Raw genomic sequence first — 23,675 nt, forward strand, 5'->3', positions numbered from 1 at the left:
CTTACTTCATGCTAATCATGCTAACATCATGCTAGCTTCATACTAATCATGCTAGAATCATGCTAGCTTCATGCTAATCATGCTAGAATCATGCTAGCTTCATGCTAATCATGCTAGAATCATGCTAGTTTCATGTTAACATCATGCTAGCTTCATGCTAATCATATTAACATCATGCTAGCTTCATGCTAATCATGCTAATCATGCTAGCATCATGCTAGCTTCATGCTAATCATGCTAGCATCATGCTAGCTTCATGCTAATCATGCTAGCATCATGCTAGCTTCATGCTAATCATGCTAGCATCATGCTAGCTTCATGCTAATCATGCTAGCATCATGCTAGCTTCATGCTAATCATGCTAGCATCATGCTAGCTTCATGCTAACATCATGCTAGCTTCATGCTAATCATGCTAGCATCATGCTAATCATGCTAGCATCATGCTAGCTTCATGCTAATCATGCTAGCATCATGCTAGCTTCATGCTAATCATGCTAGCATCATGCTAGCTTCATGCTAATCATGCTAGCATCATGCTAGCTTCATGCTAATCATGCTAGCATCATGCTAGCTTCATGCTAATCATGCTAACATCATGCTAGCTTCATGCTAATCATGCTAGCATCATGCTAGCTTCATGCTAATCATGCTAACATCATGCTAGCTTCATGCTAATCATGCTAACATCAGGCTAACTTCATGCTAATCATGCTACCTTCATACTTAAACATTCTAACAGCCAGATAGCCTACTAAACTAAACTTCTGTCAAACCGTTTTAAACGTTCAAGCTACGCTTTTTCAAGCCAACATAAAGTTTGTCTTCAAACTTTAATATCTAGTTATTATGTTGGCTTTGAAAAAGCCAATATATTGTTATTGCTATTAAACTTATATCTTATTATTATTATTATTATTATTATTCTACCCCAAATTTCTGACACTAACTCGTCCTAGGGCTTTCAAGCTACATGCACCAAATTTTCCACAGACCTTCAGACTGGTCTGACTTAGTGTGCTATATCTTTTCTAACTGATGGGACCTTCCGAATTCCTAAACGGGGGGCTCGAACACCCCAAAATTTCCATTGACTTAACATTGAGACAAACTTTGACGGGTCATAGCTGTGAGTGAGAAACTTGTAGAAACTTGTGGCTTACCACATTTAAGGAGGCTGACAGGCTCTGTAAGAACATACCTCACAATGGGGTGTAAGCTGTACCCCTGGGGTGTAAGAGGCCCCCAAAATTTCCCATTGACTTATAATGGGGCAGGAAACATGCCCATATAAGGGAATAAAAGCGTCCCAGATGGAATATCTTTACTTTAGAATGACGTAGAGCCATGGGGGTGGGCTCATTTTACTCAGTCATCCAATCAGTCTCTTAGGATCACCACAGAGCTATTAAGCCACGCCCCTAGCAACAATTTTGGGTACCCTAGCAACATCTCCCATAGACTACCATTATAAAAAGCCCAGATGGATATCTTTACACCAGAGTGTCATAGAGACATAGGGGTGGGCTCATTTTACTCAGGCATCCAATCAGTCTTAATAGGATTCTTATTGAGGTATTAAGCCACGCCCCTAGCAACCAAATATGAGCACCCTAGCAACATAATAAACAAAGCCTTATATCTCTTGGTCTGAACATCATAGAGACATGGGGGTTGGGTCTTTGGGTCATGTTAGCTTCATGCTAGCTCCATGCTTAGTCATACTAGCTTCATGCTAGTTTCATGCTAGCTTTATGCTAATTTCATAATAAATCTTGCTAACTTCATGCTAAATCATGTTAGCTTCATGTTAAATCTTGTTAGATGCACGCCAAATAGTGCTAGCGTCATGCTAATCATGTTAGCATCATGCTAATCATGCTAGCTTCACGTTAAATCATGCTAGCTTCATGCTAATCATGCTAACCTTATGCTTACTTCATGCTAATCATGCTAGCATCATGCTAGCTTCATGCTAATCATGCTAGAATCATGCTAGCTTCATGCTAATCATGCTAGAATCATGCTAGCTTCATGCTAATCATGCTAGAATCATGCTAGTTTCATGCTAACATCATGCTAGCTTCATGTTAATCATATTACATCATGCTAGCTTCATGCTAATCATGTTAGCATCATGCTAGCTTCATGCTAATCATGCTAGCATCATGCTAGCTTCATGCTAATCATGCTAGCATCATGCTAGCTTCATGCTAATCATGCTAGCATCATGCTAGCTTCATGCTAATCTTGTTAGCATCATGCTTAGCTTCATGCTAATCATGCTAGCTTCATGCTAGCTTCATGCTAATCATGCTAGCATCATGCTAGCTTCATGCTAATCATGCTAGCATCATGCTAGCTTCATGCTAATCATGCTAACATCATGCTAGCTTCATGCTAATCATGCTAACATCATGTTAGCTTCATGCTAATCATGCTAGCATCATGCTAGCTTCATGCTAATCATGCTAGCATCATGCTAGCTTCATGCTAATCATGCTAACATCATGTTAATCATGCTAACATCATGTTAGCTTCATGCTAATCATGCTAGCATCATGCTAGCTTCATGCTAATCATGCTAGCATCATGCTAGCTTCATGCTAATCATGCTAGCATCATGCTAGCTTCATGCTAATCATGTTAGCATCATGCTAGCTTCATGCTAATCATGCTAGCATCATGCTAGCTTCATGCTAATCATGCTAGCATCATGCTAGCTTCATGCTAATCATGCTAGCATCATGCTAGCTTCATGCTAATCATGCTAGCATCATGGCTAGCTTCATGCTAATCATGCTAGCATCATGGTAGCTTCATGCTAATCATGTTAGCATCATGCTAGCTTCATGCTAATCATGCTAGCATCATGCTAGCATCATGCTAGCTTCATGCTAATCATGCTAGCATCATGCTAGCTTCATGCTAATCATGCTAACATCATGCTAGCTTCATGCTAATCATGCTAGCATCATGCTAGCTTCATGCTAATCATGCTAGCATCATGCTAGCTTCATGCTAATCATGCTATCATCATGCTAGCTTCATGCTAATCATGCTATCATCATGCTAGCTTCATGCTAACATCAGGCTAACTTCATGCTAATCATGCTACCTTCATACTTAAACATTCTAACAGCCAGATAGCCTACTAAACTAAACTTCTGTCAAACCGTTTTAAACGTTCAAGCTACGCTTTTTCAAGCCAACATAAAGTTTGTCTTCAAACTTTAATATCTAGTTATTATTCTTTTTCTCCCCCCAAAATTTCTGACACTAACTCGTCCTAGGGCTTTCAAGCTACATGCACCAAATTTTCCACAGACCTTCAGACTGGTCTGACTTAGTGTGCTATATCTTTTCTAACTGATGGGACCTTCCGAATTCCTAAACGGGGGTCTCGAACACCCCAAAATTTCCATTGACTTAACATTGAGACAAACTTTGACGGGTCATAGCTGTGAGTGAGAAACTTGTAGAAACTTGTGGCTTACCACATTTAAGGTGGCTGACAGGCTCTGTAAGAACATACATCACAATGGGGTGTAAGCTGTACCCCTGGGGTGTAAGAGGCCCCCAAAATTTCCCATTGACTTATAATGGGGCAGGACGCATGCCCATATAAGGGAATAAACGCGTCCCAGATGGAATATCTTTACTTTAGAGTGTCGTAGAGACATGGGGGTGGGCTCATTTTACTCAGTCATCCAATCAGTCTCTTAGGATCGCCCCAAAGCTATTTAGCCACGCCCCTAGCAACAATTTTGGGTACCCTAGCAACATCTCCCATAGACTACCATTATAAAAAGCACAGATGGATATCTTTACACCAGAGTGTCATAGAGACATAGGGGTGGGCTCATTTTACTCAGGCATCCAATCAGTCTTAATAGGATTCTTATTGAGGCATTAAGCCACGCCCCTAGCAACCAAATTTGAGCACCCTAGCAACATAATAAACAAAGCCTTATATCTCTTGGTCTGAACATCATAGAGACATGGGGGTTGGGTCTTTGGGTCATGTTAGCTTCATGCTAGCTCCATGCTAAGTCATACTAGCTTCATGCTAGTTTCATGCTAGCTTTATGCTAATTTCATAATAAATCTTGCTAACTTCATGCTAAATCATGCTAACTTCATGTTAAATCTTGTTAGCTGCACGCTAAATAGTGCTAGCGTCATGCTAATCATGTTAGCATCATGCTAATCATGCTAGCTTCACGTTAAATCATGCTAGCTTCATGCTAATCATGCTAACCTCATGCTTACTTCATGCTAATCATGCTAGCCTCATGCTACCTTCATGCTAATCATGCTAACATCATGCTAGCTTCATGCTAATCATGCTAGAATCATGCTAGCTTCATGCTAATCATGCTAGAATCATGCTAGCTTCATGCTAATCATGCTAGAATCATGCTAGTTTCATGCTAACATCATGATAGCTTCATGCTAATCATATTAACATCATGCTAGCTTCATGCTAATCATGCTAGCATCATGCTAGCTTCATGCTAATCATGCTAGCATCATGCTAGCTTCATGCTAATCATGCTAGCATCATGCTAGCTTCATGCTAATCATGCTAGCATCATGCTAGCATCATGCTAGCTTCATGCTAATCATGCTAGCATCATGCTAGCTTTATGCTAATCATGCTAGCATCATGCTAGCTTCATGCTAATCATGCTAGCATCATGCTAATCATGCTAGCATCATGCTAGCTTCATGCTAATCATGCTAGCATCATGTTAGCTTCATGCTAATCATGCTAACATCATGCTAGCTTCATGCTAATCATGCTAGCATCATGCTAGCTTCATGCTAATCATGCCAGCTTCATGCTAATCATGTTAACATCATGCTAGCTTCATGCTAATCATGCTAGCATCATGCTAGCTTCATGCTAATCATGCTAGCATCATGTTAGCTTCATGCTAATCATGCTAACATCATGCTAGCTTCATGCTAATCATGCTAGCATCATGCTAGCTTCATGCTAATCATGCCAGCTTCATGCTAATCATGTTAACATCATGCTAGCGTCATGCTAATCATGTTAGCATCATGCTAATCATGCTAGCTTCACGTTAAATCATGCTAGCTTCATGCTAATCATGCTAACCTCATGCTTACTTCATGCTAATCATGCTAGCCTCATGCTACCTTCATGCTAATCATGCTAACATCATGCTAGCTTCATGCTAATCATGCTAGAATCATGCTAGCTTCATGCTAATCATGCTAGAATCATGCTAGCTTCATGCTAATCATGCTAGAATCATGCTAGTTTCATGCTAACATCATGATAGCTTCATGCTAATCATATTAACATCATGCTAGCTTCATGCTAATCATGCTAGCATCATGCTAGCTTCATGCTAATCATGCTAGCATCATGCTAGCTTCATGCTAATCATGCTAGCATCATGCTAGCTTCATGCTAATCATGCTAGCATCATGCTAGCATCATGCTAGCTTCATGCTAATCATGCTAGCATCATGCTAGCTTTATGCTAATCATGCTAGCATCATGCTAGCTTCATGCTAATCATGCTAGCATCATGCTAATCATGCTAGCATCATGCTAGCTTCATGCTAATCATGCTAGCATCATGTTAGCTTCATGCTAATCATGCTAACATCATGCTAGCTTCATGCTAATCATGCTAGCATCATGCTAGCTTCATGCTAATCATGCCAGCTTCATGCTAATCATGTTAACATCATGCTAGCTTCATGCTAATCATGCTAGCATCATGCTAGCTTCATGCTAATCATGCTAGCATCATGTTAGCTTCATGCTAATCATGCTAACATCATGCTAGCTTCATGCTAATCATGCTAGCATCATGCTAGCTTCATGCTAATCATGCCAGCTTCATGCTAATCATGTTAACATCATGCTAGCTTCATGCTAATCATGCTAGCATCATGCTAGCTTCATGCTAATCATGCTAGCATCATGCTAGGTTCATGCTAATCATGCTAGCATCATGCTAGCTTCATGCTAATCATGCTAGCATCATGCTAGCTTCATGCTAATCATGCTAACATCATGTTAGCTTAATGCTAATCATGCTAGCATCATGCTAATCATGCTAGCATCATGCTAGCTTCATGCTAATCATGCTAGCATCATGTTAGCTTCATGCTAATCATGCTAGCATCATGCTAGCTTCATGCTAATCATGCTAACATCATGTTAGCTTAATGCTAATCATGCTAGCATCATGCTAGCTTCATGCTAATCATGCTAGCATCATGCTAGCTTCATGCTAATCATGCTAACATCATGCTAGCTTCATGCTAATCATGCTAGCATCATGCTAGCTTCATGCTAATCATGCTATCATCATGCTAGCTTCATGCTAATCATGCTAGCATCATGCTAGCTTCATGTTAATCATGCTAGCATCATGTTAGCTTCATGCTAATCATGCTAACATCAGGCTAACTTCATGCTAATCATGCTACCTTCATACTTAAACATTCTAACAGCCAGATAGCCTACTAAACTAAACTTCTGTCAAACCGTTTTAAACGTTCAAGCTACGCTTTTTCAAGCCAACATAAAGTTTGTCTTCAAACTTTAATATCTAGTTAGTGGTGCTTGCATTTATGCAAGGCATCACTATTACTATTGCTCATACTTATTATTATTATTATTTTTATATCTGGACAAAATTTCGGCGCGTAACTCGTCCCGCACGGTTTGCCGTAGTCCCATGAAAGTGGGCTCAAATCGACCGGTTTATTTAGGAGAGGTGTGCTATGACTTTTATAAGGGATCGGGTGCAGGATTTCCGAAAGGGGGGCAAAAAATCACCCAAAAAATCCCATTGACTTAACATTGCGCCGAACTTTGACGGGTCATAGCTCCGCTCGAGGATTTTGTAGAAACATGTGGGTTACATTATTTGAAGAGGGTGGTAGGCTCTGTAAGAACATACATGACATTGGGGTGTAAGTTGTACCCCTGGGGTGTAAGAGGCACCCGAAAATTCCCATTGACTTATAATGGGGCAGGAAACATGCCCATATAAGGGAATAAAACAGTTCCAGATGGGATATCTTTGCTTTACAGTGTCGTAGAGATAAGTGGGTGGGCTCATTTCACTCGGGCATCCAATCAGTCTCTCAGGATCATCCCAGAGCTATTAAGCCACGCCCCTAGCAACAATTTTGGGCACCCTAGCAACATCTCCCATAGACTGCCATTATAAAATGCCCAGATGGATATCTTTGCACCACAGTGTCATAGAGACATGGGGGTGGGCTCATTTTACTCAGACATCCAATCAGTCTCTCAGGATCCTTACCTAGGTATTAAGCCACGCCCCTAGCAACCACTTTTGAGCACCCTAGCAACATAAAATTCAAACAGTTATATCTCCGCATCAGAACATCGTAGAGACACGGGGGTTGGACCGTTTGACTCTTGACTCAGAGTGTAATCATTATGGGATGCCAATTTTTTCCCTAGCAACCAAATACAGTACCCTAGCAACAGAGTAAACAAAGCCTTATATCTCCGCATCAGAACATCGTAGAGACACGGGGGTTGGACTGTTTGACTCGTGACTCGGAGTATAATCATTATGGGATGCCAATTTTTTCCCTAGCAACCAAATACAGTACCCTAGCAACAGAGTAAACAAAGCCTTATATCTCCGCATCAGAACATCGTAGAGACACGGGGGTTGGACCGTTTGACTTGTGACTCGGAGTGTAATCATTATGGGATGCCAATTTTTTCCCTAGCAACCAAATACAGTACCCTAGCAACAGAGTAAACAAAGCCTTATATCTCCGCATCAGAAAATCGTAGAGACACGGGGGTTGGACCGTTTGACTCGTGACTCGGAGGGTAATCCCTAGTGGATGCCATTTTTTTCCCTAGCAACCAAATACAGTACCCTAGCAACAGACTAAACAAAGCCTTATATGTCCGCATCAGAACATCGTAGAGACACGGGGGTTGGACCGTTTGACTCATGACTTGGAGGGTAATCACTAGTGGATGGCAATTTTTTCCCTAGCAACCAAATACAGTACCCTAGCAACAGAGTAAACAAAGCCTTATATCTCCGCATCAGAACATCGTAGAGACACGGGGGTTGGACCGTTTTACTTGTGACTAGGGGTGTAACAATTGGGCACATAATTGGCCACTCCCAAGCCACGCCCCTAGCAACCAAATTTGACCACCCTAGCAACCGAATAAACAAAGCCTTATATCTCCGCATCAGAACATCGTAGAGACACGGGGGTTGGACCGTTTGACTCGTGACTCGGAGGGTAATCAGTAGTGGATGCCAATTTTTTCCCTAGCAACCAAATACAGTACCCTAGCAACAGAGTAAACAAAGCCTTATATCTCCGCATCAGAACATCGTAGAGACACGGGGGTTGGACCGTTTGACTCGTGACTCGGAGGGCAATCACTAGTGGATGCCAATTTTTTCCCTAGCAACCAAATACAGTACCCTAGCAACAGAGTAAACAAAGCCTTATATCTCCGCATCAGAACATCGTAGAGACACGGGGGTTGGACCGTTTGACTCGTGAATCGGAGGGTAATCACTAGTGGATGCCATTTTTCCCCTAGCAACCAAATACAGTACCCTAGCAACAGAGTAAACAAAGCCTTATATCTTTGCATCAGAACATCGTAGAGACACGGGGGTTGGACCGTTTGACTCGTGACTCGGAGGGTAATCACTAGTGGATGCCATTTTTTCCCCTAGCAACCAAATACAGTACCCTAGCAACAGAGTAAACAAAGCCTTATATCTCCGCATCAGAACATCGTAGAGACACGGGGGTTGGACCGTTTTACTTTTGGCTTGGAGTATAATCATATATGGTCCCCAGAATTTTGCCACGGCAAGCACCACTCACATTTTCTTCAGGAAATGTACCTATCTAGTTATTATTATTCTTCTTCTTCTTCTTCTTCTGAGACTAAAATTTCTGCGGCTAACTCGTCCGACAGCTTTCAAGCTACATCCACAAAATTTTCCACGGACATTCTGACTGGTCTAAAGAAGTGTGCTATATCTTTTTGACGGGATCCGACTTACAGAATTCCTAAAACGGGACATCAAACTTCCGAAAAGTCCCATTTACTTAACATTGCGACAAACTTTGACAGGTCATAGCTCCGAGTGAGAAATGTGTAGAAACTTGTGGCTTACCATATTTAAGGAGGCTGACAGGCACTGTGAGAACATACCTCACATTGGGGTGTAAGTTTCACCCCTGGGGTGTAGGAGGCCCCCAAAATTCCCCATTGACTTATAACGGGGCAGGAAACACGCCCATATAAGGGAATAAAAACCTTCCAGATGGAATATCTTCGCTTTACAGTGTCATAGAGACATGGGGGTGGGCTCATTTTACTCAGGCATCCAATCAGTCTCTCTGGATCATCCCATAGCAATTAAGCCACGCCCCTAGCAACCATTTTTTGGCACCCTAGCAACATCTCCCATAGACTGCCATTATAAAATGCCCAGATGGATATCTTTGCAGCACAGTGTCACAGAGACATGGGGGTGGGTTCATTTTACTCAGGCATCCAATCAGTCTCTAAGGATTCTTATTGAGCTATTAAGCCACGCCCCTAGCAACCAAATATGAGCACCCTAGCAACATAATAAACAAAGCCTTAGATCTCTGGATCCGAACATCATACAGACATGGGGGTTGGGTCTTTTGGTCATGTTAGCTTCATGCTAGCTTCAAGCTAAGTCATACTAGCTTCATGCTAGATTCATGCTAGCTTTATGCTAATTTCATAATAAATCTTGCTAACTTCATGCTAATTCATGTTAGCATCATGCTAGCTTCATGCTAATTCATGTTAGCATCATGCTAGCTTCAAGCTAATTCATGTTAACATCATGCTAGCTTAATGTTAATTCATGTTAGCATCATGCTAGCTTCATGCTAATTCATGTTAGCTTCATGCTAGCTTCATGCTAATTCATGTTAACATCATGCTAGCTTAATGCTAATTCATGTTAACATCATGCTAGCTTCATGCTAATTCATGTTAGCATCATGCTAGCTTCATGCTAATTCATGTTAGCATCATGCTAGCTTCATGCTAATTCATGTTAGCATCATGCTAGCTTCATGCTAATTCATGTTAGCATCATGCTAGCTTCATGCTAATTCATGTTAGCATCATGCTAGCTTCATGCTAACTTCATGCTAATTCATGTTAGCATCATGCTAGCTTCATGCTAATTCATGTTAGCATCATGCTAGCTTCATGCTAATTCATGTTAGCATCATGCTAGCTTCATGTTAATCATGCTAACTTGATGCTAGCTTCATGCTAATCATGTTAGCTTCATGCTAGCTTCATGCTAGCTTCATGCTAATTCATGTTAGCATCATGCTATCTTCATGCTAATTCATGTTAGCATCATGCTAGCTTCATGCTAATTCATGTTAGCATCATGCTAGCTTCATGCTAACTTCATGCTAATTCATGTTAGCATCATGCTAGCTTCATGCTAATTCATGTTAGCATCATGCTAGCTTCATGCTAATTCATGTTAGCATCATGCTAGCTTCATGCTAATCATGCTAACTTGATGCTAGCTTCATGCTAATCATGTTAGCTTCATGCTAGCTTCATGCTAATTCATGTTAGCATCATGCTAGCTTCATGCTATTTCATGTTAGCATCATGTTAGCTTCATGCTAATTCATGTTAGCATCATGCTAGCTTCATGCTAATTCATGTTAGCATCATGCTAACTTCATGCTTATTCATGTTAGCATCATGCTAGCTTCATGCTAATTCATGTTAGCATCATGCTAATTCATGTTAGCATCATGCTAGCTTCATGTTAATTCATGTTAGCATCATGCTAACTTCATGCTAATTCATGTTAGCATCATGCTAGCTTCATGCTAATCATGCTAACTTCATGCTAGCTTCATGCTATTTCATGTTAACATCATGCTAGCTTCATGCTAATCATGCTAACTTGATGCTAGCTTCATGCTAATCATGTTAGCTTCATGCTAGCTTCAGGCTAATCATGCTAGCTTCATGCTAAATCAGGCTAGCTTCATACTTAAACATACTAACAGCCAGATAGCCTACTAAACTAAACTTCTGTCAAACCGTTTTCAACGTTCAGGCCAGGCTTTGTCAAGCCAACATAAAGTTTGTCAACAAACTTTTCTATCTAGTTATATTTTATTCTTACATCTGCACGTTTTTTCGGCACCTAACTCGTCCCGCACGGTTTGTCGTAGACCCATGAAAGAGGGCTCAAATCGACCGGCTTATTGAGGAGAGGTGTGCTATGACTTTTATAAGCGATCGGGTGCAGGATTTCCGAAAGGGGGGCGAAAAACCACCCGAAAAATCCCATTGACTTAACATTGCGCCCAACTTTGACGAGTCATAGCTCCGCTCGAGGATTTTGTAGAAACATGTGTGTTACAACATTTGAAGAGGGTGGTAGACTCTGTAAGAACATACATCACATTGGGGTGTAAGTTGTACCCCTGGGGTGTAAGAGGCGCCCAAAAGTGCCCCAATGAAAAGTCAATGGGGGGAAATCCCATAGACTTAACATTGCAAAAACTTTGACGGGTCATAGGTACGAGTGAGGATTCCTTAGAAACATGTGGGTTACATTATTTGAAGAGGGTGCTAGACTCTGTAAGAACATGGATCACAGTGGGGTGTAAGTTGTACCCCTGGGGTGTAAGAGGCACCCGAAATTTGGGGCAGGAAACATGCCCATATAAGGGAATAAAAAAGTTCCAGATGGGATATCTTTGCTTTACAATGTCGTAGAGACAAGGGGGTGGGCTCATTTTACTCAGACATCCAATCAGTCTATCAGGATATTCCCAAAGCTTTTAAGCCACGCCCCTAGCAACCACTTTTGAGCACCCTAGCAACATAAAATTCAAACAGTTATATCTCTGCATCAGAACATCATAGAGACACGGGGGTTGGACCGTTTGACTAGTGACTCAGAGTGTAATCATTATGGGATGCCATTTTTTTCCCTAGCAACCAAATACAGTACCCTAGCAACAGAGTAAACAAAGCCTTATATCTCCGCATCAGAACATCGTAGAGGCACGGGGGTTGGACCGTTTGACTAGTGACTCGGCGTGTAATCATTATGGGATGCCAATTTTTTCCCTAGCAACCAAATACAGTACCCTAGCAACAGAGTAAACAAAGCCTTATATCTCCGCATCAGAACATTGTAGAAACACGGGGGTTTGACCGTTTGACTCGTGACTCGGAGTGTAATCATTATGGGATGCCAATTTTTTCCCTAGCAACCAAATACAGTACCCTAGCAACAGAGTAAACACAGCCTTATATCTCCACATCAGAACATCGTAGAGACACTGGGGTTTGACCGTTTGACTCGTGACTCGGAGTGTAATCATTATGGGATGCCAATTTTTTCCCTAGCAACCAAATACAGTACCCTAGCAACAGAGTAAACAAAGCCTTATATCTCCGCATCAGAACATCGTAGAGACACAGGGGTTGGACCGTTTGACTTGTGACTCAGAGTGTAATCATTATGGGATGTCAATTTTTTCCCTAGCAACCAAATACAGTACCCTAGCAACAGAGTAAACAAAGCCTTATATCTCCGCATCAGAACATCGTAGAGACACAGGGTTTGGACCGTTTGACTCTTGACTCGGCGGGTAATCACTAGTGGATGCCAATTTTTTCCCTAGCAACCAAATACAATACCCTAGCAACAGAGTAAACAAAGCCTTATATCTCCGCATCAGAACATCGTAGAGACACGGGGGTTGGACCGTTTCACTCGTGACTCGGAGGGTAATCACTAGTGGATGCCATTTTTCCCCTGGCAACCAAATACAGTACCCTAGCAACAGAGTAAACAAAGCCTTATATCTCCGCATCAGAACATCGTAGAGACACGGGATTTGGACCGTTTGACTCCTGACTCGGCGGGTAATCACTAGTGGATGCCAATTTTTTCCCTAGCAACCAAATACAATACCCTAGCAACAGAGTAAACAAAGCCTTATATCTCCGCATCAGAACATCGTAGAGACACGGGGTTTGGACCGTTTGACTCCTGACTCGGCGGGTAATCACTAATGTATGCCAATTTTTTCCCTAGCAACCAAATACAATACCCTAGCAACAGAGTAAACAAAGCCTTATATCTCCGCATCAGAACATCGTAGAGACACGGGGGTTGGACCGTTTGACTCGTGACTCGGAGGGTAATCACTAGTGGATGCCATTTTTTCCCCTAGCAACCAAATACAGTACCCTAGCAACAGAGTAAACAAAGCCTTATATCTCCGCATCAGAACATCATAGAGACACGGGGGTTGGACCGTTTGACTCGTGACTCGGAGGGTAAGCAATAATGGATGGCAATTTTTCCCTAGCAACCAAATACAGTACCCTAGCAACCGGAAAAACACAGCCTTATATCTTCGCATCAGAACATCGTAGAGACACGGGGGTTGGACCGTTTGACTCATGACTTAGAGTATAATCATATATTGTTCCCCGAAATTTGCCACGGCAAGCACCACTTCACATTTTCTCCAGGAAATGTACCTATCTAGTTATTTTTCTTATATTCTGGACAAAATTTCGGCGCGTAACTCGTCCCGCACTGTTTGCCGTAGTCCCATGAAAGAGGGCTCAAATCGACCGGATTATTGAGGAATGGTGTGCTATGACTTTTATAAGTGATCGGGTGCAGGATTTCCGAAAGGGGGGCGAAAAACCACCCAAAAAATCCCATTGACTTAACATTGCGCCGAACTTTGACGGGTCATAACTCCGCTTGAAGATTTTGTAGAAACATGTGGGTTACTACATTTGAAGAGGGTGGTAGACTCTGTAAGAACAAACATCACATTGGGGTGTAAGTTGTACCCCTGGGGTGTAAGAGGCACCCAAAATTTCCCATTGACTTATAATGGGGCAGGAAACATGCCCATATAAGGGAATACAAACATTTCCAGATGGGATATCTTCGCTTTACAATGTCGTAGATACAAGGGGGTGGGCTCATTTTACTCAGACATCCAATCAGTCTATCAGGATAGTCCCAAAGCTATTAAGTCACGCCCCTAGCAACCATTTTGGGCACCCTAGCAACATCTCCCATAGACTGCCATTATAAAATGCCCAGATGGATATCTTTGCAGCACAGTGTCATAGAGATAAGTGGGTGGGCTCATTTTACTCAGGCATCCAATCAGTCTCTCAGGATCCTTACATAGGTATTAAGCCACACCCCTAGCAACCACTTTTGAGCACCCTAGCAACATAACATTCAAACGGTTATATCTCGGCATCAGAACATCATAAAGACACGGGGGTTGGACCGTTTGACTCATGACTCAGAGTGTAATCATTATGGGATGCCAATTTTTTCCCTAGCAACCAAATACAGTACCCTAGCAACAGAGTAAACAAAGCCTTATATCTCCGCATCAGAACATCGTAGAGAAATGGGGGTTGGACCATTTGACTCGTGACCCGGAGTGTAATCACTATTGGATGTCAAATTTTTCCCTAGCAACCAAATACAGTACCCTAGCAACCGAATAAAAAAAGCCTTATATCTCCGCATCAGAACATCGTAGAGACACGGGGGTTGGACCGTTTGACTTGTGACTCGGAGGGTAATCACTAGTGGATGCCATTTTTTCCCCTAGCAACCAAATACAGTACCCTAGCAACAGAGTAAACAAAGCCTTATATCTCCGCATCAGAACATCGTAGAGACACAGGAGTTGGATCGTTTCACTTTTGGCTTGGAGTATAATCATATATGTTCCCCAGAATTTTGCCACGGCAAGCACCACTCACATTTTCTTCAGGAAATGTACCTATCTAGTTTTTTATTATTCTTCTTTTTCTTCTGAGACTAAAATTTCTAACTCTAACTCCTCCTAGAGCTTTCAAGCTACAGCCACCAAACTTTGCACAGACCTTCAGTCTGATCTGACTTGAGTTGCTATATCTTTTCTAAGGGATCAGACTTACGGTTCTCCTAAACCGTCCGATCAAACGTCCCAAAAAAGTCCCATAGACTTACATTCATAGAATGTTTAGGCTGAGTGTTTATTTTCAAATTCTAACTGTCAACTTTCATTCATACAAATACATTACATCATCTCTCAACCTCTCTCAGTCTATCTCTGTCTCACAAAACTCACTCAATAGCACAGACAAACACAACTACACACACACATACACACACACAGACACACAACCACACAGACAAACAATCACACACAACTACACACAGACACACAACTACACACAGACACACAATTACACACACAAACACAAAATTATATATAACATACTGTCACAAAAACACAGACATGCACACACACACAACCACACACAGACACACAACTACACACAGACACACAACTACACACAGACACACAACTACACACAGACACACAATTACACACACAAACACACAATTATATATAACATACTGTCACAAAAACAGAGACTCACACACACACACACACACACACACACACACACACACACACACACACACACAACCCACAACCACACACAACCCACCACCACACACAACTACACACACACAGACACACAACCACAAAATTACACACACAAACAATTTTACACACACAAACACAATATTACACACTCAATCATACTCACACAAACACACACATAAATGTCCCAACTGCCCTAAATGCCCCATCTGCCCCATTCTGCCCCAAATGCCTCATCTGCCCCAAATGCCTCATCTGCTCCTACTGCCCCAAATGCCTCATCTGCCCCATTCTGCCCTAAATGCCCCAACTGCCCCATCTGCCCCAAATTTCCCGTCTGCCCCAACTACCCAATTCTGCTCCAAATGCCCCAACTACCCCATCTGCCCCGTCTGCCCCAAACACCCAATTCTGCCCCAACTGCCCTAAATACCCCATCTGCCCCAAATGCCCCGTCTGCCCCAACTACCCAATTCTGCCCCATCTGCCCTAAATGCCCCAACTGCCCTAAATGCCCCATCTGCCCTAAATGCCCCAACTGCCCCATTCTGCCCAAACTGCCCTAAATGCCCCAAATGCCCTAAATGCCTCAAATGCCCCAACTGCCTCATCTGCCCCAACAGCCCTAAATTCCCCATCTGCCCTAAATACACCATGTTCACCAAATGCCTCGTCAGCCCCAACAACCCAATTCTGCCCCAAATGCCCCAAATGCCCTAAATGCCCCAACTGCCCTAAATGCCCCATCTGCCCTAAATGCCCCATCTGCCCTAAATGCCCCAACTGCTCTAAATGCCCCAACTGCCCTAAATGCCCCATCTGCCCCAAGTGCCCCAAGTGCCCCGTCTGCCCCAATTATCCAATTCTGCCCCAACTACCCTAAATGCCCCATCTGCCCCATTCTGCCCCAACTGCCCAATTTCTGCCCCAACTAACCCATCTGCCCCAACTAACTTAACTGCCCCAACTGCAGCTCCAGCTATTACTCTCAGACTAGGCTTTCTCAAGCCAACATAAAGTTTGTTCACAAACTTTAACCTCATCTAGTTTAATGTGTATTATTTCTTCCCCAAGCTCATAAAATAAATTTGGGTCGCACATAAATTGGCAGGGTCGGTCGGAAACCGGAACCAAACAAATTTTTTTTTTAGGCCTTAAGGGCCAAATTTACTAAATGTGCAAATGAGCGCAGGAACACAATTTAAAAAAAGCACAGATAGGAGTGGTAACAGGCTCGTTTGAGATTACCAAATTATATGCAGAACTGAGCAAATTATACGCACAATCGATCACCGCTGATCGCTGCAAGATGCATGCACTGAAAAAATGAATCATTCAATTTACTCAATTTTTCAAGGTAAGTGGTCGCAATCAATTTATTTAAGCTACATTTAAACAAAAAATTTGAAAAACATAATAAAAAATTTTGTTTAAATGTAGCTTAAATAAATTGATTGCGACCACTTACCTTAAAAAATTGAGTAAATTGAATGATTCATGATTCATCATCGTAGAGAAATGGGGGTTGGACCATTTGACTCGTGACCCGGAGTGTAATCACTATTGGATGTCAAATTTTTCCCTAGCAACCAAATACAGTACCCTAGCAACCGAATAAAAAAAGCCTTATATCTCCGCATCAGAACATCGTAGAGACACGGGGGTTGGACCGTTTGACTTGTGACTCGGAGGGTAATCACTAGTGGATGCCATTTTTTCCCCTAGCAACCAAATACAGTACCCTAGCAACAGAGTAAACAAAGCCTTATATCTCCGCATCAGAACATCGTAGAGACACAGGAGTTGGATCGTTTCACTTTTGGCTTGGAGTATAATCATATATGTTCCCCAGAATTTTGCCACGGCAAGCACCACTCACATTTTCTTCAGGAAATGTACCTATCTAGTTTTTTATTATTCTTCTTTTTCTTCTGAGACTAAAATTTCTAACTCTAACTCCTCCTAGAGCTTTCAAGCTACAGCCACCAAACTTTGCACAGACCTTCAGTCTGATCTGACTTGAGTTGCTATATCTTTTCTAAGGGATCAGACTTACGGTTCTCCTAAACCGTCCGATCAAACGTCCCAAAAAAGTCCCATAGACTTACATTCATAGAATGTTTAGGCTGAGTGTTTATTTTCAAATTCTAACTGTCAACTTTCATTCATACAAATACATTACATCATCTCTCAACCTCTCTCAGTCTATCTCTGTCTCACAAAACTCACTCAATAGCACAGACAAACACAACTACACACACACATACACACACACAGACACACAACCACACAGACAAACAATCACACACAACTACACACAGACACACAACTACACACAGACACACAATTACACACACAAACACAAAATTATATATAACATACTGTCACAAAAACACAGACATGCACACACACACAACCACACACAGACACACAACTACACACAGACACACAACTACACACAGACACACAACTACACACAGACACACAATTACAAACACAAAATTATATATAACATACTGTCACAAAAACACAGACTCACACACACACACACACACACACACACACACACACACACACACACAACCCACAACCACACACAACCCACCACCACACACAACTACACACACACAGACACACAACCACAAAATTACACACACAAACAATTTTACACACACAAACACAATATTACACACTCAATCATACTCACACAAACACACACATAAATGTCCCAACTGCCCTAAATGCCCCATCTGCCCCATTCTGCCCCAAATGCCTCATCTGCCCCAAATGCCTCATCTGCTCCTACTGCCCCAAATGCCTCATCTGCCCCATTCTGCCCTAAATGCCCCAACTGCCCCATCTGCCCCAAATTTCCCGTCTGCCCCAACTACCCAATTCTGCTCCAAATGCCCCAACTACCCCATCTGCCCCGTCTGCCCCAAACACCCAATTCTGCCCCAACTGCCCTAAATACCCCATCTGCCCCAAATGCCCCGTCTGCCCCAACTACCCAATTCTGCCCCATCTGCCCTAAATGCCCCAACTGCCCTAAATGCCCCATCTGCCCTAAATGCCCCAACTGCCCCATTCTGCCCAAACTGCCCTAAATGCCCCAAATGCCCTAAATGCCTCAAATGCCCCAACTGCCTCATCTGCCCCAACTGCCCTAAATGCCCCAACTGCCCTGAATACCCCATCTGCCCCAAATGCCCCGTCTGCCCCAACTACCCAATTCTGCCCCAAATGCCCCAACTGCCCTAAATGCCCCAACTGCCCTAAATGCCCCATCTGCCCTAAATGCCCCATCTGCCCTAAATGCCCCAACTGCTCTAAATGCCCCAACTGCCCTAAATGCCCCATCTGCCCCAAGTGCCCCAAGTGCCCCGTCTGCCCCAATTATCCAATTCTGCCCCAACTACCCTAAATGCCCCATCTGCCCCATTCTGCCCCAACTGCCCAATTTCTGCCCCAACTAACCCATCTGCCCCAACTAACTTAACTGCCCCAACTGCAGCTCCAGCTATTACTCTCAGACTAGGCTTTCTCAAGCCAACATAAAGTTTGTTCACAAACTTTAACCTCATCTAGTTTAATGTGTATTATTTCTTCCCCAAGCTCATAAAATAAATTTGGGTCGCACATAAATTGGCAGGGTCGGTCGGAAACCGGAACCAAACAAATTTTTTTTTTAGGCCTTAAGGGCCAAATTTACTAAATGTGCAAATGAGCGCAGGAACACAATTTAAAAAAAGCACAGATAGGAGTGGTAACAGGCTCGTTTGAGATTACCAAATTATATGCAGAACTGAGCAAATTATACGCAGAATCGATCACCGCTGTCTGCTGCAAGATGCATGCACTGAAAAAGTGAATCGTTCAATTTACTGAATTTTTTGGGGTGGGTGGTCGCAATCAATTTATTTAAACTACATTCAAACAAAAAATTAGAAAAACCAAACAAAAAGTTTTGTTTAAATGTAGCTCAAACAAATTGATTGCGACCACTTGCCTTGGAAAGTTGAGTAAATTGAATGATTCATTTTTTTTCAGTGTGCCGGTCAGAAAAGTGTCAGAGTTACGTCCGACCTGCTCTGATGTGGCGCTGACGAAAAACTCTTGCGATGGCGAGGCGGGCTCGTCGGATTCTGCATTCAGACTGCATTGCCAAAAAACACGGTGGGAAAAGACTGGCTGACGACATAGATTAATGCTCATTGGCCCGGGTATGTCAGCTGATGACTTCTTAATTCTAAAAACTCCACTACCTATAGTACGTTTTATATTTTTTCAACTTGTTATTGACTTTTGACGTTTATATTTCCTTAAACTTTTGTAATGGTGCTGAATTTTCCTGTGAGCTGTTTAAATTTCATACAACAGAAAATAATTGACGGATGTTTTTAGGTAAGGTCCCAATGGTCTGACATTTTTGGCTTCAATTCTTTACAATGGAAGGAAGCAACGTTGCATCGTCCATCTTTTTTTTAAATGTGTCCCACTTAAAAGCTCTTTTTTAACTCCTCCCCTCACTGCATCTGCCTGCTCTCGTCTAAATTTCAGGAGAGGCAAGCCAAATCCCAAACAAACCTATTATCTGTAGGTTATTTACTAAAAGGTGCAAAATGAAATAACACAGACACAACAGATTTCCATAATGATCAAGACAATCTACTAAGAGCAGTGCAAATTTGTTCAGTGTCACAAATAAGCAGTGTTGGGCAAGTTACTGAAAATTAGTAATTAGTTATAGTTACTAGTTACTTCTTTTAAAAGTAACTGAATTACTCTACCAGTTACTGTATATCAAAAGTAATTAGTTACTTAGAAAAGTAACTTTTAAGTTACTTTTATGTCTGCTTTTTAAATGTAAATATGAACAGTACTGAACAGTCAAACAGTAAAATGATATGGATGGGCTATTTTACACGTAAGACTCTAATATATCACATACTGTAGGAGCCTATTTTGCTTTAGATTCAACCTTTGAATATTTTTGTTAGAAATTATCTTAATATGTAAACTTAGTTTATTTATGTATATCATTTAGACCATTTAGACAAATATTCTGCATGTTTACAAAAATATATAATGTGTTAAAATTGTGTAGTGTCTCTTTAAAAAATTGGAGACAATTGTGTCAACATGTCATATTTTCTAAAATAAATTATCATTTTTCTGATTTCATATTTATTTTAATAAGTTAGAAACGTCTCCGCTGTGTCCTGCTGACAGGTGCGATGCGCGTGCAGCAGGTGAGGCAAATTATGGGTCCTCCGAAGGTTAGACCGTCTCATTACAGTTCTCTTCGCGAAATTCTGAGCGCCTTGAAAGGCCGAAAACGGAGTAGGCTATGTGGATTGTTTTGTCGGACGGACACAGAGCGAGTGGATTGTTTGTTCGGATCCGGAGAGACTGAAACTAAAACTAAAAGCGATCTCACACATACTATGGAGTATTAACACGGGTGTACAGCGCAGTGTGAATATTTTAGTGGAAACAACAATCGCGGTCACTTCCATGAAGCCGATGTAAACATCTAAGAATATATGAACATTTCTCAGATTTATTACCTTTGTGGACTACAAATGCAAGTTGATGTCAAACATGAGACCGGATGGATTATGACTTGCGCACAATTTTTAAACAAAGGTATGTTGTCCCGTTTAGATTTTTCATGTTCATTCTATATGCACTGTCAGCTATGATGAAGTGTAATGATTCATTGCGCCGCCAACCACGGTCCTGCGACGTCAGATATGTCTTGTCTATTTTTTACAAAATAGAGTAAAGCGAGTAAAAAATTTAAATCTCAGTAATTGTAATTGCGTTACTTGATTTAAAAAATACTTCGTTACATGCTCGTTACTGCTAAAAGTAGTGGAGTTACAGTAACGCGTTACTCCCATCACTGCAAATAAGCAAAGCTGATGAGGTGCAAGTGATCTACTAACGCATGATGCACTTGAGTTCAGCACCACCGACATCGCAGAGGAAAATCCGGGGTGGGAAATCCCAACTAACGAAGAAATTACATTGAAAAGAACTGGAGGACTAAAAAATGAAGGTTTACAAGAAGTTTTGATATGCCTTGTATTGTGTGACTTCTTGTAGTGACTCCTTTTTAATTTATAATTTTTTACTCTGGCATTGCAAATAAAATACGTTTTAAAAAATCCTCTGTCCACGCGCTTTCTGATCACTGATGCCTCATCCTATAAGCAACAATTGCAGCAAATTTTTAGAGCAAAATGATTTAAGACGTGCTTTTTTGGCATTAAATAATGGCGCAAAAACCATTAACATCACACGGGCAAACATTAGTAACTCTCCTCCCATAAATTTTGCATCTGGAAGGGAAACACAAATGCATATGCAATAAGGTCAGTCTCAAAAATAACTAGACCACATCTTTTCAGCTCTAATTATCCACTGCGTGTCTTAAGTAAATCCCGGCAGTTGTTATTTAACCCCAAATCTGGCCCTAGTAAATCTGGCCCTAAGAGTTCAAATAGATGGGAATTCCTTCTGTAGCCTGCAAAAAAAGAAGAATTAAATTTTTTTGAATGGTATGTGTATATCCAATCTTATATACATTTTTCTTATATAAGTACAAAGTAGTTAAAGACAACTAACATGAAGTGGAACAATTTGTTATTTATGAGATTTAAATTAAAATATTTATAAAACGCTTTGCTATTGATTATTCAGATTGTTCTGACCAGGACGGAAACATCCACACGTTTAACACTGAGTGGGAGGACGAAACTCAAACCTGTGTGTGTAGCACTTATGGAACAATCTGTTGCCCAAGGTACAATAGCACTATATGCTTTTGTCCATTTTTCATTTCCCTGTATTTATTCTCTATATGAAGGACTAGATTATATTGAGGCTGTTGATATTTTTACACATTATTATTGTCCACTTTAGAGTACAAAATACAGCTCTGGAAAAAATACGAGACCCCTCTGAGTTTGCCTTTAATCAGCATCGGCATACATGGTGGTCATTCAATTCCAGTATCTGTTGAATTCCAACCGAAGCAAACCTCAGGAGTGACGTAAACATACACAGTAGCAATGTGAAAAACTGATAGATAGCATGCTGAGACACATATAAGCTGTTGTCAATATAAATCTGCCAAAACAATTGTGTCTACAGATTTGGCTTTGGAGTGACTGAGTTCTTTGCTGATGACTTCGTGGCATTTTCTGCAAATGATGAGGAGTAAGTGGATTATGAATCATATATAGGATTACTGGATTTCTTTGGGTCTAAATATGCCATATTTGTGTTGAAATAGATATGGATCTGGTCCTGGATTGATCCCTGAGGAGCGTTTAGCACTTAAATGGGCTTTTTAAAGGGCTCTCAACTGTCCAAGTATAACATCTTGAGGAACAAAGATGGCTTTACATTATTATCATACTATACACACAAGTTTAAACTCTACCAAATGAGCTGGCTTATGCCACATTTTAAATAAACATATATGAGCATGCATTTGTGTTGTTTTTGTGAATTTACATAAAAAAGAAAAATGTGTGTTAGACCAGTGATTCCCAATCGGAGGTACATGTCTCCCAGGGGTGCTTGAAGAGTTTCCGGGGTACACGAAAAGATTTAAAATTTGCTTTATTCTTAATCATTAATCACGGTTCCCACACCTTAGTTAACTTCAAAGACCTTTCAAGGACTTTCCAGGTTCAATACCCTCAGATTCAAGGACTAAATGTGGGGACACATTTCAAGTGAGAGCAAGGTTACATTGTGTTACCTTTTAAGGTACATTGTTACACATTCCTTTCGAGGGAACTCGCGCTGCAACGCTGCGGTGACACTTTGGGGGGACCTCCAGGGGTAAGTGCATGGGAGTCAGGAAGTATATCTCTATCTGAAATATTACCAAAGATGGTGTTACAGGGGCGCAGGAAGTATGGCAAGAGAGGCGCAGCGTCTCGTTCCCTTTTTTCAGAAAACTTCTTGCATAAAATAGATTTAAGCACTTTCAATGACCTGTATCTATGTATGTATATTTTCAAAAACTTCCCAGGGCCTTGAATTCACAAACTTTCAAGGATTTCAAGGACCTGTGGGAACCATGTAAATGCCTTG

General features: G+C 41.5%; 1 protein-coding gene across 1 annotated transcript in view; it reads left to right on the forward strand.

The window, feature by feature from the left end:
• LOC129417843 (uncharacterized) overlaps window positions 1-23,063 on the forward strand; it is an 88,102-nt gene extending 65,039 nt beyond the window's left edge. The window contains exons 3-5 of the mRNA XM_055172697.2: window positions 22,269-22,371; window positions 22,722-22,787; window positions 22,864-23,063. Coding sequence (XP_055028672.2) covers window positions 22,269-22,371; window positions 22,722-22,787; window positions 22,864-22,924 — 230 coding nt within the window. The 3' untranslated portion in view covers window positions 22,925-23,063. The remainder of the gene's footprint in view (window positions 1-22,268; window positions 22,372-22,721; window positions 22,788-22,863) is intronic.
• The last annotated feature ends 612 nt before the right edge of the window (window positions 23,064-23,675 follow it).

This window comes from Misgurnus anguillicaudatus, chromosome 7 (assembly GCF_027580225.2).
Source record: "Misgurnus anguillicaudatus chromosome 7, ASM2758022v2, whole genome shotgun sequence".
Classification (NCBI taxonomy): domain Eukaryota; kingdom Metazoa; phylum Chordata; class Actinopteri; order Cypriniformes; family Cobitidae; genus Misgurnus; species Misgurnus anguillicaudatus.